Genomic DNA, 17,455 nt, shown 5'->3' with positions numbered 1-17,455 from the left:
TTGGCCTGAAGGTGGCCATATTGAAAGTACAGCAGTGAATTTTTAGCAAAAGTAGACAAGAAGTGTCTGACAACCTCGCTACATCTCGTGGCATTTAGCAAGAATAATACTGGGAGGTCACATTTTCAAAATTGACAAAACAGTCCTGAGAATAAAATGTGCCTACATACCTGTGTGATGGCTCGAATGACCTCATTCAACCTGCTCTGCTGCTGGGAGGTAAGCTCCAACTCACTGGATAGCTGTATCAGAGGACAAAGAGGTGAATGAAAGCTAAACTGAAGGTTACAGAAACATCTGTGGCCTCATTAGAGCAAAAATGTCATATTAAAACTGGAGTGTGGGACTTTTACATCGAAATGAACATCAGTTACATTAAAGGTCTCGCCAAACGAGTTCACACAGTGCTGATTAAAGCCTCTCACCACCAGGTAAACCTCTCTGTATTCGCTGTATACCAGAGTTTTGGGCTCAGATTAGCCCATCAACCCTGGAACAGCGGTGCCACACTAACCAAATAAAGGATATATAAGGAACAAAGCTTAAGCCTAAAGTGAAAAATGTAAATGCCTGGCAAATTCCCCCAAACTATTGTCTTTAAAATGTAACACTTTGTAAACCTTGTTGTCATTGACTTCAACTTAAAAGTAAATCCATCTTCACTACCTTTCAGCACTAACCGTTGCGTACATTATGCACTGCCACCGAGTGAAGCAAACAAAGAGATGAGTGGATTTCTCACCTGAATGAGGTAACTCTCAGATCCTACTAAAGCCACCAGGCCGTTGACGGCAGCCAGTCGCTGCATAGTGGGACAACCCTGAAACACAAGGACGACTCCTCTGCTGAACACTCAACACTTTCAGATACAACGGCTTGGTAATACATTTAAATCATATTTCCAACAGCCAAAACCATAACGTGACTTCTCCCTACAATCCTCTCCTAATGGGTTAGGCTGGTTCATCATATAATTTATTTTAGGCAAAATACGAGCAAGGTCTGGAGCGCTTTAATTAATGCTGACTTCACTATCTTCACTATAATGGAAAAGTTAAGTACATTCAATATAAATGCAAGTAGGAAAGACAATGTAGATGAGGTACCTCAGCCAGTAAGATCTTGATCCAAGCAGCCAGCAGACGAGGATGGATGTCCTCCGCTTTACCATGGCCGGACATCGACAGGCCGTGGACCACCAACCCTAGAGCCAGGGAGAAGCCTGGAGTCTAAAGATAAAGGGGATAAGACTAGAGAGAATGCCTCAAAACGTACTAAATATTAAATCAAACGTATTCTGTGGAAATATGTAAGCACATCCAGAAAGGCTTGATTGCCTGGATTTGGTGTAAGGAGTCTACTCTGCCCTTACAATTCTCTCATTTATCTTTAAATTGCTTCTTGAATAAATATCACAGCTTGTACACTGACTTAAATGTTCCTTGGCCTAGTAGTGAGCACTGTAGCCAAGACAAGGATGAAAACTGCTTTAACAGACAGACAGTTTTTTTCTTTAACAACATTAGAATTACCATGCAGGAAGCAGCTGCTAAACACCCCTGAAATAATTCACTGACAGGAGACTCTTGAGCTGACCTGCTGGCTCTCCTCAGTCAGGGCGCGCAGAGTGTTCATGACCTCCTCAGCCTTGGCAGCATCTATAAGGCCTCCGCTGAAGGCTGAGACGCCCACACACGCCACAGAGTAGGCCAGGACCTGCACAGGTGGACATGTACAAAGAAGATCCTTCTTCAAACACAATTGCAAATCCTTTTCTCATTAAGATGTCAAGATTTTGCTTTTTTGTTGTACCCATTTACCCTCAGCCCGTGTGGTCTATCTATCAACACGTGTATCCACATTAACTAGTGAGGACTTTAACTCAAAACTAACTACCATTTCTGCGCATTCTAAAACATGTTGACTATTCCTGCATCATAGTGGCTGAAACTGGCTCCCATTTAGTGTTCATGACGGACTCCTGTAACATTCCCTGCTGTCATATTCCAGAGAAGCTCTGCTATACTCTATACAAGCATTCCCAAAGTGTGACGGTTTCAAATTAATCATCAAAACAGAAAAATTGAGGAAAAAGGCATACAGGGCTGGACAATAAAATAATAACAAAAATTATCGCATACATTTTTTCAATAACAATATAACAAATGTTCGATAAATATTCAATAAATGTTTGATTTTATTCATTTGAATCATACATGAATTAGGACTTTTTATTTTATTTTTTATTAAGATGTTTATTTTGTTGAGGAAAAAGGACTGAAAAAAGCTTTTACTTAATTTTACTCATGCATATTTGTTAACAAAGATTTTATCATAACAGTTTTGAATGTCCTCAGATTTGTGAAGTGATCCACTGTTTGGCCTCAAGTGTTGAAAGGTTTAAACCACAATTAATCATCAGGTTTCTTCAAATTTCACTCTTCTTTCTCGAAAGAAACGATTTGATACTTATCGTGATAATTATCGCTATCGTAAGATCTGAAACTTTTTATCGTGAGAACATTTTTGGCCATATCGTCCAGCCCTAAAGGCAAGTCAGCATGACAGGGCACATTTCTCAAAGAATCCAGCAAATATTTCTGAGACCTCTAAAACTGGATAATAGAAAAACTGGATCATAGAAAAACTGGATCATAGAAAAACCGCTGTATATGGTGGGTTGTACCTCCTGCTGCATGCGGCCCTGCCCGTTGCTGTCTTGCAGGTTGGACAGTAGTTTGTCTAGTGTTTGGGTGACGTGGACATGTTGGTCCGTCTGTCCAGTACCACAGAGAGCGGTGAGCACCAGACCCAGACCTAACATACAGCCAGTACTGAGAGACAGGACAGAGGAGGAAGGGGTCAGGACCAACAGAGCTGGCATTGACTGTCTAACTGCACTGTAAACTATCTGCGTTATTTCTTCTATAGAAAGAAATTACACTTATAAAAGTTGCTATGCTGGAAATTCACTAAACTTCAAAATCATTTTTTAATCACAATTGTGACTCACATGCTCACGAACCACCAATTGGGAACTACTGCTATAATAAACCATGTAGTATATATTGTTACTCCCTTACTGGTTAGTACTTCACATCCTGTCTATTCAGCACTAACTTGTATTCCAGGTTGGGGTTGAAAGCGCAACTTTCTAGGGCATCCAGGGAGCTGAGGAGGACATCAGTGTCCTTCTGAACCGAGACATCACTGAATAACAGAGAGAGACAGATGGAAAGCACAAACTATCAGCTCAACAACAAATGTTGGGTTACAGCATGTGTCTGAGTCCTTACTGCGGACACACAGACTCTACCTGAGGTGTTGGTTGTGCAGACTGGACAGCACCATGCCCAGCGCGAGGCCGGAGTGGAATTGAACGGCCTGGGAGTCGTCGGCGGTGGGGGAGCCCGGCAAGCCGGCCTGCAGCGCTGACAGGACCTGGACCAGCCCGTCCCTCTGCCACACCACTAACACCGGGACCAGCAGTGACAACGCCAGGCTGGCACAGGAGCGAGCTATGGCACTCGCTGTGTTCTCTCCTGAGTAGGAACGCTGAGAGGGAAGGAGAAGGGTGATTGGTTTGGTAGCCTGACACGCCAGCCAAAGGGCGCCGCATTCACATATAATCCATACTTCATCAGTCAGTGAGGAGAAGGTAGGGCTGTGTTGTGTTTACAGGTTGAAATGACATTCTCAGTGCAGCAGTTAGAAAACTGACACCTGCTGGAGTTCAACACTCATTACATGTAATTTGGACACAAGCCCATTCATGCTGTCAGCCAGTTCCTCAAATGGGCAAATCATGTGGCTGACACTTACTTATTCAAGACTGGTCTGTGGTTGCTGTAATTGTTTTTCCTGTTCATCGTTTGTCCGACAATGCCATCGCAATAAAATGATAAAATCGCTGTTTTAATGCAATTTCAAAGTAAGAAATTATTATGTATAGTCTCCATTATGTGCAACATCCAGTCAGCTTAATAATATAATGAGGCTGGTGTTACACAGTGTAGGAACACAAAGTGTGGAACTTGGGAAGACAGCTTGTGGCAGAGATTGATGGTGGTGTAATGATCATGTACTTGAGGTACATATTTTCACTCCCACAACAAAGTACCTCAGCACTGACTTTGACATGGTAAGTCCCATTTTTATGTCACAAAGCACTCCTCATCTCAACAAGATAGATAGCAACTTTACTTTCCTGGGGTTTACACATCTCCACACACATCATAATCAGTGAAATGTGTGCAGCTGTGTTTAGAATGAAAAACATAAGCTTGAGGGGCTGCAACTAATGATTATTTTCATTATTGATAAATTGATCAATTATTTTCTCAATAAATATATTAATCATTCTGGTCTATATAATGTTGGAAAACAGGGGGACATCCCCATCACCCCATACCAGCAGTAAATGTGCTGGCTAAATCAGTGGTTTCATGTGATGTGATGCTGAAATAACAATAAAAGATGTCAATTTAGTGTTCACTTGTAATTTGATGGATACTCAATATGTGGTAGTTTGACTTTATCTACATACTGTATAAACCTAAATAACTAAATGTAAATAGCCCTTTGTGTTTACATTTATGTTCTTTGATATGTTAACATGAAGACAGCTAATTTATATTAAACCGCAAAGCAATAGTAAGACTGGACCTGGAAAAAAAATGTCTGAAAGGACCAACTGACTTTCTGCTGTGACCTACTTTACATTAAGCCTTGAATTCTTATTATAGTATAATATTAAAGTAGCTATAAAGGACAGACAAAGACACAAAAACATCAATAACTCTTAAAAAAAAAAAACACAAAAAAAACCTTACATGGAGGAACCATGGGAAAACCTGTCCTTTGGCCTTGTAGCTGCTGCTGCTGATGCTCAGCAGGGTGTTGAGAACGATGGCCAGCCAGCTGGCTGTGGGCACAAACTCTGGTCCAGCCTACAGAGACAAGTCAGCAAAGAACATGTATGGAGCTTTCTTTCATTATGAACTTAATCACACTTTTGTTTGGAGGACAGACCTCATCTGAGGACACAACTGGCTGATGTAAAGTGAACTAAAAAAAACAAACTCATCCCTGTACCTGACAGTGAATGGACTAGTAGAATTGTAAGATTAGTGAAACAGTGTGGTTCACTGATGTGTTTGTCATAGATGTGCTTTCATTATGGGATTCGATGACCATTAGAAAAAAACAAAATATTAACAGACTTATCCTTGAATAACATTTTGCTGTTGTTTTATAATAGCACCTGACAACACCTGCTAACCAAAGTCACCACCTACTATCACTTTCAGGAAGACCAACCAAAGCGGGCATATTCAAGTTTTACACTGACGGGATGGTGAATCACATAGTGATGAGTTAAAATATTGAGTATCTCACCCCGAGGCTGCCGTCACCATCAGCAGGCAGGTTGCTCTCATATTTAGCGAGGACAGCCGCCAGGCCACTCAGAGCCAGGATGGAGTTTCCCTGAACCACAGGACTGTCCCTTAGGAACACAAAGAAAATATTGCTGTTAGTACTGACACTCAGGAGGCCGGTGATCACATTTCTGATTGAACTCAATACTGTAAAGTTGTAACCTACAGGTCCCTTCAACTACTTTATTTCCTCTTAATCTAAAACATAGTGAATCACAAGCAGGGGACTCACTTTGTAGCCGCTTTGATGACGTCCGCCAGCTGATCTCTGGCCCTGAGAAGAGAAAGATTGGATGAAAGAAAAAGAGACAAACAGTGATTTGAATGTCACAGCTGGATGAAAGGAGACACACACTCTCCTTTTATCCCAGACTGGTGCATCAGTCACCTGGCTGGTGTAGCTCTTGCGTTTGCCTGAGTAAGATGTGTTGTGTATAAAATGTGTGAATAAGATGCATTACTTAGACACACACACACACACACACACACACACTGAAGTGTGCATTTTAGCTATTCAGTTCCTCAGTCTGGTTGTCTTTAACTTCAGAATATATATCAAATATAACTAAATGTTGTTTCTAGAGCAGCAAAACACACATGGAAACACAGAAATATCTCCATACTCTCTTTTCTGTGGGCTGTGGCTCAGGAGGTAGAGCGGGTTGGCCGTTAATCGGAAGGTCGGTGGTTCAATCCCTGGCTCCCCCTGGTTGAGTGTCAAAGTGTCCTTGGGCAAGATACTGAACCCTGATTTGCCCCTGGCAGCTGTTCCGCCAGTGTGTGAATGTTAGTTTCCGTTTGAGCACTTAGGCTCAGTGTATGAATGACTGAATGCAGATGTAGTGTAAAAGCGCTTTGAGTGGTCGAAAAGACTAGAAAGGCGCTATACAAGTACGGAGCATTTACATTCATTTTTCCATACTCTACCAGAGCAATTACAAAAATCGTATTCCCTATTTTTCCATACTGCGCAGGAACCCTTATGGGGCAGTGTGTCTGTCTTACTGGTCAGTACAGCTCTGGAATGGAAGTCAAGCCCAGAAGAAATGCTCCTACCGGTCTTAAAATAACGTCTATCTTGGGTACATTTAAAACGTTTAACTGTAAGTTAAAAGTAAGTTCTTTAGCAACCTTTTTCACATGTAAAGACACATTCATCAGGTTTGCTCATTTTGAGCTAGGTTTTCCTAGAGCCTAGAAAAAAGTATATTGAAAGTAAAATAATTAAGGTGTCACTATTTTGCTGAAATAGTGACACTGTCAAAATCCATTTTTTTCTTTCCACATAAATGTGTCCCCGGTGTGTCTAAAGATCCATAACTATAAGAAAAAAAACTAAATAAACTAATTAAAAATCCTCCCCCTTTTCTACCGCTCAGTCTTTGAGTAAATATGTGTGCAAACATCTGACCATCAGCAAACTCCGAAAATCACTTAAAGTTGAGGCAGAGCAGGCGAGGACACCAGAAAATATTTTCTCCATAAAATATGATCCAATTTTACAAAAACCTTTTGGGGCGTCACCTCCACAAAATAACCAGAATCAGAATTTGATCCATTTGGTTCAATTAGATTTGGAAAGTCCAGAATCCTTTTACCCCATTCATGTTAACAGGGTGATAAATTGGAAGTGAGTGGAAACTGCTGAACTTTTCTTGGCTTCATGCGCCACTGAGCAGTTTTTATCTGAATGAACCCCGCAACAGTATGAATCTGAAAATGAGCATAAATGTCACCTTAAAAATTCAAGTTGCAGTATATTTGTCAAAGTGATTCTCACCATAGCCAGGCACAGTGTTGTTTGTACTGTAGCTCCTGAGGGTTTTCTTTGCATTGTTTCTGCTGCATCTCCAAATCCGCACGTCGACCCTGAACACATACACAAAACAAAACCACAGAAAACCAGATTGCAGACTGCAGAGACGGAGGCAGCAACATATTCCACAGCTCTGGCTTCTGGCCAGGTTTGCCATGTCTGTCTTGTATAAATACCTTGAGCTTTGACCAAAACATGGTCCACTTACTGGCTTCTTCCAGAGTTAAAATGGCTAATTATTATTATCATCAATTATTGAAACAGGTGCTATTAATCGTCGCTGTTTTGTTTTTTGTTTTTTTTTTTAAATATACCTTTTCTGCTTACTCTACTGAACAGAGCCTAAACCAAATTTGCTTTCTAGAACCATATGGAGTTGATCAATTCTTCAATGAATATAAAATCAATCTATCAGCTGTCAGAAGCACAAACCTGTAGGACAGCGTGGAAAGCTCGGCTCATGAAACCTCGCCAGGCCTGGGGCAGGAGGAGAGCACGGTGCCACTCAGATGGCTGAATGTTCACCTAACGTCAGAAACAACAAGCGGGAGTTTTGTTTTCAAATTGTTAATACAAAAGAGGAGTGTGAGGGGCAGAGGAAGAACAGCTTTAGATGTACTTCATGAATGAGGGCTGCCAAGGTCTGCTGGTAGCTGCGGCTGCGGCTTATGAGGAAACGATGGATTGGTCTGCCGTCACGGTCCGTCTGCACAGGCAGCTCATAACAGAGCAGAAGTCCAGCTACAACACACACACACACACACACACACACACGCTATTTAAGCTTTCGACTGTGTGCAAATAGTAAAACAAATAAAATCTAAACTCATGACAGAAAGAACCCTGAAAGATTAAAGCTTTAATTAATAGATTTTTTTTGCCACTTGGGGCCAGAGGCACACCACAACCAAACTATAAAACCTCTGACTTATTATTCCCTTAAGTTGATCTGCCTGATTACACACCCAGCAGACACAAAGCAACATTAGCATTCATTTGGAGTCGTGTTCGTGTCCACCTGATGGATGCAATTGTAGATTGTGGATGTATTCATACTTTCTGAAAACAGCTTCCTGTTGAAAATTAGGTTGTTAAAGACATTACATCTGGCTAATTAGACTGGAGCAGAGGAAAAAGTTAGCACTAAGTTGTAAAATCTGGCAGTTAATGTACAGAGTAGGTTACAGTGTGTAAGTTACTAAATGCTGCAGCTTCTCATGATCAACAGTTTGTTTGCCAACTGCTGAAAGTGAAGGGGGTTAGCAAACATCTCTGTGCACTGCGGCCTGGAAGCTGAGCAGGACAGCTAACAGTAGGGAAGACAGGGGGACGGTTGCAACCTTTTTGAATTTCTCTCAGAGACTATTTGGACAAGACCGACAAAATAGCTAACAATACATTTCACCAGTTAAGTTTTGCTTTTTGTCTCATTAAGCAAAATGTCAAGTAAAATATAAAAAAGATTGATAAATAGACCAGAATAAATATACTGGTATGGCCAATCGGCGTACCACCTATTTTTTGTCCCCACAAAGTAGGTGATGCTTGAATCTTGGTCACATAATGACTGCAGCTGGCTAACACGCTAACCAGCCAGGAACACACTACCATGGGAACAAGATAGCTTGCAAGCCAGCTGTCAGTTTGCGACCAGACAATAATGTATGTTGGTTATGTCTCAAATAATGACAAATTCCAGAACAAGTATGTCATATCAAGGAAGACAATCCTTTGCCAACAAGTTCTTGAACAAATAGGAAAGTAAATAAATTTATGTGGCTTGTCTTGATTAGTCATAATTTTCTAGATATTGTACTAATTTTAAAATTATTATTTTGATTGTCTGATATTTTATTCATTGTTTTGTTTTTAAAATTTCACATGTGATACTTTTTTTTTAATTAATCATTTTTTTGTCTATTAATACACACACCCACACATTTACAGTTTTATCTAGTTATTTTATTTTAAGTTTTAATAATAAGTGATAATAACACACACACACACACACACACACATTCATTTATTTATTTATATAATTAAAATTTTTTATATATTTACATTATTTTAACACACGCATTAATGCAAAAAAGTTACATTGTTTCACACTGGTAGGGGGTGGATTTGGTCACCTGCTAGTCCAGGCTTCAGCCCAGGCTGCTTGTTTTTCTCGTAGGTTTTCAGCATGAATGATGGAATTCCTGCCATCGTTTTACCCTGGTCTGAACGCAGGCTCCCCCCCCTCAGGGCAGAGAAGTATACCCCCCGTGGCATCTGGCTCATCTCCTGCTTTACCAGTGAGGTCAGGAAGAGCTCAAAGGCTGAGAAGAAAAAAAATGTATCAAGATAAGCATCTCTAAGGAGGAGTTCAAGAATGTGTGCTGCGATTCAGCTTCCCAGAACTCTAAGGTGAGACAGAACAATAATAATAAACAGCAGCACAGGTTCACAATATTGCCCCACATCCAACCTCTTCACCAACACGATGGCTTTCCATCAGGAGTGCCGGGCCCGGCTGGACGCACCATGGCACAATTGGGAAGCGTGACGTTTGACAACAACATGAGTGCAATTTACCTGGTAGAACAGTTAGGGGGGTGAGAGCCATCAGCTTCACATAAGATGAACCTGGGATGGAGAGATCCTTCTCTTCTTCCTCTTGCTCCTTTCCCTGTTCATCGTCTTCCTTTTCAGGGAGCTTTGTAGCTGGTCTGGCCTACAGAGCGGACAGAGCAATAGCAACGGATACAGCAACAAGACAATGTAAACAGATGATCAAAACGCCACAGTAACATATTATAACCACTTTCAGGCTTAAGAAAGTGTGTGGAAGAGCTTTGGAGCAGACAAACTGACCCTGAATCTATATATAGTCGATCTAATCATTGTTGTTAAATTGGCCAAAGCCTGAATGACCATTTCAATTCTACAAACAGATTATTTAACTTTTAAAGCTAAATAAACTGCTAATATTTACCTTATTATTTAGTTTGGTTTACAGTTGGTAAGTTTAAATTTTTGGTGTATGCACAGTTTATCCTTAAGTTACTCCTGACTTAAAGAGTAATGTTATCTTCATTTCTTTGTCTGTGAGGCTATAGCCACAGCAGTGCATCTTGCTAAATGCCATCATCAACACTGACATGCTAATATTAAGCCGGTATAATGTTTATGTATCTTTACACGATATTGTATCACTGCCGCCTTATCACCGCTTAACTCTGCTTTTTATACAATGTTCATCATCTTATATTAGCATGTTAGCATAAGCCCAAAGTACAGATAAGGCTGATGGGATTGGGAAGTTAAGTTGTACGGTGACTAGAAAATGAAAAAACACTGATATTGTAATACTGTTTAGTACCTTTCAAGTATTTATTAAATTTATTTTTGTGCAGACTCACTGTGAAAAAACTTTAATGCAATACTGAAGATATTTAATTTAAAATGTCAGGTTTCCCATATCATTTTTCCACATAATAAAGAGCAGGAAATTCTTGTAAATCAGCTATTATAAGTTGTGTGTGGAGAAAAGCTTTTCAATGTAGAATGTCAAGTTATAGAAAGCGGGACCCTTACAGCCTCAGGGAGAAGATTTATTGTGTGGACCGCTTCAGGAAAATCTGCCAAAGCCTTGTAACCACAGCTGGCCACCTCTGGATCCTGTGACAGCAAATACACAGTTATCTTTTTGAACTCGTTTCTGAACAGATCAATATCTAAATGAATTTTGAGCAGACTTTTGACAGAAAACGTTGGGGGGTTGGGAGCAGATATGTTCAGAACACAGACCTTGCTCACAGCATAATTCCAGAGAAAGCTAACCACCTCCTCTTTCAGTTTCTAGAAAAACAGAGATAAAGACATTTTAAAGCAATTTCTTACAAAAATCGATACAGCATAGTATCGCAATATTTTACGTGGCAATATTGTATCAATACACGGACGCCAAGTTTCGATCTTCTATTATATAAATTGTACTTGAGATTTTTACTTCTTGGTACTATAATAATAAAATCCGTTGCTTTTTCAGTCCAGTTGGGAAAAAGGTAATAAATTGCAAAATATCGCAATATTTTAAAATCGCTATAATATCGTATCATGACACAAGTATCATGATAATAACAATCTCTCTGGTGATTCCCACCCCTAATTGTTTCAGTCAATGGTTATTACGGGTGGGCAAAATCTTCTATCACGGTATATGTAATTTTATGTCACGTAACGGTGTATATCATAATGCACCAACAGCTCTGTAAATTCACTTATAAATGGTTTAAAATAACCATATCATACTTCATCACATTTAATTATTTTCTTCTTTTAGTTAGAACTTCTATACAAACCAAAAAATCCAGCTCTGATTTGCTACATAACCTGCTCTGAATATACAGCCGAGACACTAAGGAATAGCTCCCGCGCTGGAAGCGATATTGCCAAATCTCTACCGTCATACAGTGTACAGTATATGCTGATATCACCCAACCCTACTGGAGCTGTTCTTTCAGCTCCAAGATGTATAGAAATAGTCAGTCTCATGTCTGTGTGATGGGTACAGAGCTGGAGTCAGGATGTGGTTAGCCTAGCTTAGCATAAAGACTAACAGCCGGAGCAAACCGCTTGCCTGAGTCTGTCCAAAGTTCAAATAAGATGAATGATTAATATGTGGGACATGTACTTCCTGTAACTATTTCTTAGTGAATAACATCTGGGTGCAGTGACTGTGTGCAGCTTCCTGTAGACGTTTTTGTCAGTGAGGTTGCCAGGTTTGGTATAGTCGTGCCAGAACAGACCAAAACCGATGAACCACGATTTTGCTAGAGACGCTGCACAAAAGTAGTGACCGAAGTCAAAGCACGCAATTCCCACAAACCACTGCTTTGCATTTCTGTTAGGGTACATATGTATGTATTTCTGAACTTTGAACTGAGCTTGGCTATCTGTTTCTCCCTGCTTCCTTCATACGTTTATGACTGTTGAAAAATAGGTCTCTTCTTAGGTACTACCACTAGGGGGAGCCAAAGTCAGAAATTGACTGAAATGAAGACACAAAAACACCAAAACATAGCTCTGCTTCAAACACAGTGCATCAAACACACTTTCATTAAGATCAGATACCTCGTACTCCTCTGACTTGACAGTGAGCTGGGGAACCAGAGCCAGAAGCTCAGCTATGGCTTTGACCATCAGCGGACGGGAGTCACCGCTCAGCTCGGGCCCGAGACTTCTCCATGTTGAGATGATGTCCACTACCTGCAAAACAAGCCTCATAAAACTCAGCGGCTATGTTAACTGCATGTACAGAAACAGCTTCCTACGTGTGTGTGTTTGACCTCTGCCCGGCACAGCTCCTGTAGTCCTTGCAGGGCGAGAGCAGCAGGGGTTGCCATGTCCGGTCTGGTGCACTGGTTCAAAGTAAGTGTAATGGCAGCCAACATGTCACCTCCATGCTGGTAAGGCCTGACACACACACACACACACACACACACACACACAAAAAAGCATTTATGTGGTACATGATACATGACAACCTTCTAAATCACATCATAATATCTGGACAACTCAGGTGGAAAACATGACCTTCAAATTAAGTGTTCAAGTGAAAACACAGATATTTCTATTCATTCACTGAACGATGAGGTGTTTTCAGTTTTGCTGAATTTGGTGTTTAAGGGAGAGTGGGGTACAGCGACGTCATTCAGCTGCATGATTCTCTACAGTAGAACTACATATTTATTTAACACTAGCCAGTAATGGTTTCAGATTAGATGCTGTAATTTAGGGTGTTATATCGGCCTTGTGAGTGCAGGTATTGGCCGATGCAGATTATCTCTAAATGCCATATATCGGCCCGAATAATTGGCCGACAGATTAATTGGTCAATCACTAATTATTTGTCCCACAGATAACGCCCAGTTAACCCTACATCTGTACGGAGCCATTGCCCAGAGATTGAAGTTTCCATTGTCTGCAGTGTATTTGTGAAGTGCTCTTCTGCGAAGGCAGTAAGCTTGTCAAGGCAAACCCTGGAGCTGCTCCATTTTAAACATACCAAATACAGTATGAATGTAATTTCATTGAGCAAAGAAAAAAAACAGAGAGATGATTTCCCTTTTCTCAATTCTTTGTTAAGTCTCCAATGTATTCAGTCAATCAGACACTCCTGTCATGCCCCTGTCTTAAAAAGCCCCACTTTACACCGCCTCCAGTGTGTGTGGTGGTCTGACCTCTCTCTGCAGATGTCCCTGAGGCAGGCGGCCCTGGCCAGGATCTGCTCCCACTGGGCGTCCCTTCCCACCACCACCCTACTGTCCTGCTGGCCCAGCAGACGCTGCAGCTCTGGGTAGACTCGATCCTTACAGGAAGGCACAAAGTCAGTTGTGAGGAAGAGGTGACGACACAGGAAAAATATTGAAGAATTAAGAAGGCCTAATATATTACTATGATGATTATGACGACCATTTACTATTCCAAACCTGTTTCTTCCAAAGAGCAGTCATGAGGCGCATTGCCACTGCTCTCAGCTTGGGGGTGCTGGCCAGCATGTGGAGAGTCTGCAGCACCGAGGGGACACAGAGCTGGAACATTAAAGCACATGGCGTTTGTTAATGATTAAGATCAAGTGAAATGAGCTTCCTGCCCACATACAGTTTTATATTCAAGATATAATGTTGTATAATGTAATATTATGCTTTAATAAGAACGACAAAACGGAGGCCTCCACAACACGTGCAGTGGTATGTATGTCATAACATCTTCATTGTAAAGACAGTTGAGGCCGGAGGTGCCCAGTACCTTATGAGTCCCCAGGTTAGGCAGGCAGTTCAACACAGCATGAGCCAGACCTGGATTCTTTTCCTTCCCCAGTTTGAACAACAGAACAGGAATAAGGGAAGGAACCTGCAGACACACATGTGAGTTTGGATGGAGGTTAAACATTGTTCAGTCAATGTTTAGTTTTTATCAACTCTGTATGAAATCAGTCTTAACTGGTCAAACATTCTCAGCGTGACGCATTTATGGTCCTGCTACTCAACTTAGAAAATCACTCATCTCTGTGCCGATAGCTCCAGATGTGTCCTAACCTGTTGGGAGCTTCCAGGAGATGGTGTTCAGGCGGAGATATACCACAAGATTGATGACAATAATCTTATTAAAAGACTGTTTTGACAAAATCTGATTAACATTTCAGACAGACTATGGCATGCAGAGAAGAGAATGTACTGTCCTCATTTACTGTACCAATGTCCTCACATTACACTATTTTGGAATGGAGAAAATGCTGCAGTGTGGTGACAATTTCATCAGTCCTAAACTGAACTATTACACATCTCTTCTATCACATCACAAAGACAGTGACCTCAAAGGTCATCAGTAGGAGCAGACTAAAACTTTGTATTCTGCATTTCGTTTGCCCTCATCTAATACTCGTCATCATAATTTCTACTTCATGATTGAGACAGCCATGTCTCCTTCTCTCTATTGGGAGTCATCCTTCTCCTGCTGAAGAATAAGAAGCTTCATACTGAATGTTATTAGTCCTGGGTAAATTTAAAACACATATGGTCATTTCAACATAAAAATGATCAGCACAGATTATTGTTTAAATTCAATACCCTGTCTCTATTAAAAAAAGAAGTATTTGGTGTGATTTTTGCCATTGTGCTACTGCAATCTTTTACTTTTTTGACTTTCAAGTCAAAAAAACTAAAAGGCCCTAAAGACTTGAGACATGACTTGGCCCTGAAGACTTGAGACATGACTTGGCCCTGAAGACTTGAGACGTGACTTGAGACATGATTTGGCCCTAAAGACTTGAGACGTGACTTGAGACGTGACTTGGCCCTGAAGACTTGAGACGTGACTTGAGACGTGACTTGGCCCTGAAGACTTGAGACGTGACTTGAGACGTGACTTGGCCCTGAAGACTTGAGACGTGACTTGGCCCTGAAGACTTGAGACGTGACTTGGCCCTGAAGACTTGAGACGTGACTTGGCCCTGAAGACTTGAGACGTGACTTGGCCCTGAAGACTTGAGACGTGACTTGGCCCTGAAGACTTGAGACGTGACTTGAGACGTGACTTGGCCCTGAAGACTTGAGACGTGACTTGAGACGTGACTTGGCCCTGAAGACTTGAGACGTGACTTGAGACGTGACTTGGCCCTGAAGACTTGAGACGTGACTTGGCCCTAAAGACTTGAGACGTGACTTGGCCCTAAAGACTTGAGACGTGACTTGGCCCTAAAGACTTGAGACGTGACTTGGCCCTAAAGACTTGAGACGTGACTTGGCCCTAAAGACTTGAGACGTGACTTGGCCCTAAAGACTTGAGACGTGACTTGAGACGTGACTTGGCCCTAAAGACTTGAGACGTGACTTGGCCCTAAAGACTTGAGACGTGACTTGGCCCTAAAGACTTTTATCAGGAGACTTGCCAATTAACAATATTCTTCAAAATTCAAAATTCTTGTCAGGGCCATCTGCCACAGTGTCATTTCTGATTTTTACACAGTCAGCAATTTTCTAAATCTACACATAGTGGCTCTAATTTAGACCAGTTTGTAGACTTGTTTTTTAAATTGTAATTTACTTTTTAGTAAGTACTGTTTCTTGTGATCTGTGCCACGGTGATGGGACATGACAAAAATAAGTAAATACTGCACTGTAGTCAATGATTTAACAATAACACAATCTCCTGTTCCTGTAGTGTAATCTGAATTATCAACTCTAAAGACATACCTAAAATGTTTTTTAGTGTTGGAGTTGTATATTATTGAAGGCAGTAAAATGTATATCAAAAAACAATATGGAGGTAAGTTAAATAGTTAAATCTGATATGGTGTTTTAAAGTTTTGAATAAAATAAAAAATGTACATATTTTACTGACTTTTTAATTTATTTTTAAATTTCCTTTCTTCTGGTCTCAGCACAGGCTAATCATTTCCTTATTGTATCACTATTAAACATTTCCTATCTTGCTAACAGAAGCGTTTCAAAGCTGCACGAATAAAAATAATGTTTTGCACAATGGATCAAATGAAAATGTGTAATGTGAAATATACTGCTCGCAGCCTCATTCAGCTCATTTTTTTGGTTTTACAGCCTGCAATTTTACTGTTTTGGTTCAGTCTCAACACTCTCATCAGAGTCATTTTCAGCAGCTGAAAAAGCTCTGAGAAACCCACAGAACACCACCTGCACAGCATCCAACTGCAGACAGACAAAAGGTTTAATTCAGCAGCCAAAGATGCAGACATTTTTCTCCGATGAAGACAAAAGCGGAGCTAAAAGAAGAGTAAATATTGGGCTAACATCCATCAGCTGGACACAAATACGACTCCAAAAAAATGCTAATGTATCAACTTTATAAGGTGATAATCCTTCACCCAAAACAATCTGCTATTGTAGGTTAAATGAGTTGACTAATATTATAACATATTAGTTTAATATGCTTCAAGCCTCAGGGACCACTTCCTTGTTCTGAACAGAAGCAGAATTCCCATACCCCATACCTGTAAATATCCACAAACCCCAGCAGGGTGAGCTGGGCTGACAGTATCAAGACTTACAAATGACCGGTCCAGGTTATGAGCCGTCCAAACTCCCAGTCTCCTCATGGTCTGACCCATGGTCATGGACGTCTGAGTCTCAGCTCATTTCTCTGGCCAATTACAGTTTCAGGAGACAAGTTCGAGAGTGGAATGAAGGACAATGCAGGGTTAACAGCTTATCATTCCCTTTAGTGCTGAGGTCAAAAATAGGAACTAGTCAGGGTCCTTGGACACATGTAGTCAACAGCTCTGCAGTGTAACAGCCTTAATTACCATAAAGCACTTACTGCTGCCCTGCACCTTGGCTGTCGCATAGCAACCACATCACCTGTCTAAGAGGCAGAGAAGAGGAATAAGAGCTTTTCCTTCAAGTTGAATCCCTGAAATGTCCGTAGCTGACCTTAAACACAAACTCCAATAAATCATAATAAATAACTATGGATAAATACTTTTCCTCTGCACCACCTTTGCATCTACACAGTTAGATTTGTTATTGTCCTCATCTCTGCAAATATACCACAAGGTGTTTTGAGGGTTTCTGTATGCAGGCAGATGTGATACTGCGAGGAGGGAAATCCAACGGACTCAAATACGCCAATAACCTTCTACCAACACATCAAACGGCCGGTACAAGTGGCACTCTGGGAG

At 40.9% G+C, this 17,455-nt stretch overlaps 1 protein-coding gene across 1 annotated transcript in view; it reads right to left on the bottom strand.

Moving 5' to 3' along the window:
* The window catches only part of focad (focadhesin), a 52,362-nt gene that overhangs the window by 8,322 nt on the left and 26,585 nt on the right, over positions 1-17,455 (bottom strand). Inside the window, exons 12-33 of the mRNA XM_038731034.1 lie at positions 14,050-14,154; positions 13,731-13,832; positions 13,482-13,609; positions 12,588-12,714; positions 12,373-12,507; positions 11,047-11,097; positions 10,834-10,917; positions 9,832-9,970; positions 9,387-9,575; positions 7,874-7,995; positions 7,687-7,779; positions 7,219-7,307; positions 5,671-5,712; positions 5,398-5,506; positions 4,833-4,949; positions 3,317-3,555; positions 3,121-3,210; positions 2,687-2,834; positions 1,597-1,716; positions 1,107-1,229; positions 743-820; positions 171-242 (exon numbers count right to left, since the gene is read on the bottom strand). Of these exons, the coding sequence (XP_038586962.1) occupies positions 171-242; positions 743-820; positions 1,107-1,229; positions 1,597-1,716; positions 2,687-2,834; positions 3,121-3,210; positions 3,317-3,555; positions 4,833-4,949; positions 5,398-5,506; positions 5,671-5,712; positions 7,219-7,307; positions 7,687-7,779; positions 7,874-7,995; positions 9,387-9,575; positions 9,832-9,970; positions 10,834-10,917; positions 11,047-11,097; positions 12,373-12,507; positions 12,588-12,714; positions 13,482-13,609; positions 13,731-13,832; positions 14,050-14,154 (2,502 nt within the window). The remainder of the gene's footprint in view (positions 1-170; positions 243-742; positions 821-1,106; positions 1,230-1,596; positions 1,717-2,686; positions 2,835-3,120; positions 3,211-3,316; positions 3,556-4,832; positions 4,950-5,397; positions 5,507-5,670; positions 5,713-7,218; positions 7,308-7,686; positions 7,780-7,873; positions 7,996-9,386; positions 9,576-9,831; positions 9,971-10,833; positions 10,918-11,046; positions 11,098-12,372; positions 12,508-12,587; positions 12,715-13,481; positions 13,610-13,730; positions 13,833-14,049; positions 14,155-17,455) is intronic.

The sequence above is a fragment of the Micropterus salmoides genome, unplaced genomic scaffold, assembly GCF_014851395.1.
Source record: "Micropterus salmoides isolate LMB-PRFRI ecotype aquatic unplaced genomic scaffold, ASM1485139v1 Ms_hic_scaffold_2, whole genome shotgun sequence".
Taxonomy (NCBI): domain Eukaryota; kingdom Metazoa; phylum Chordata; class Actinopteri; order Centrarchiformes; family Centrarchidae; genus Micropterus; species Micropterus salmoides.
The sequence above is the reverse complement of the archived record's forward strand: the minus strand, read 5'-3'. Positions and strand labels throughout refer to the sequence as shown.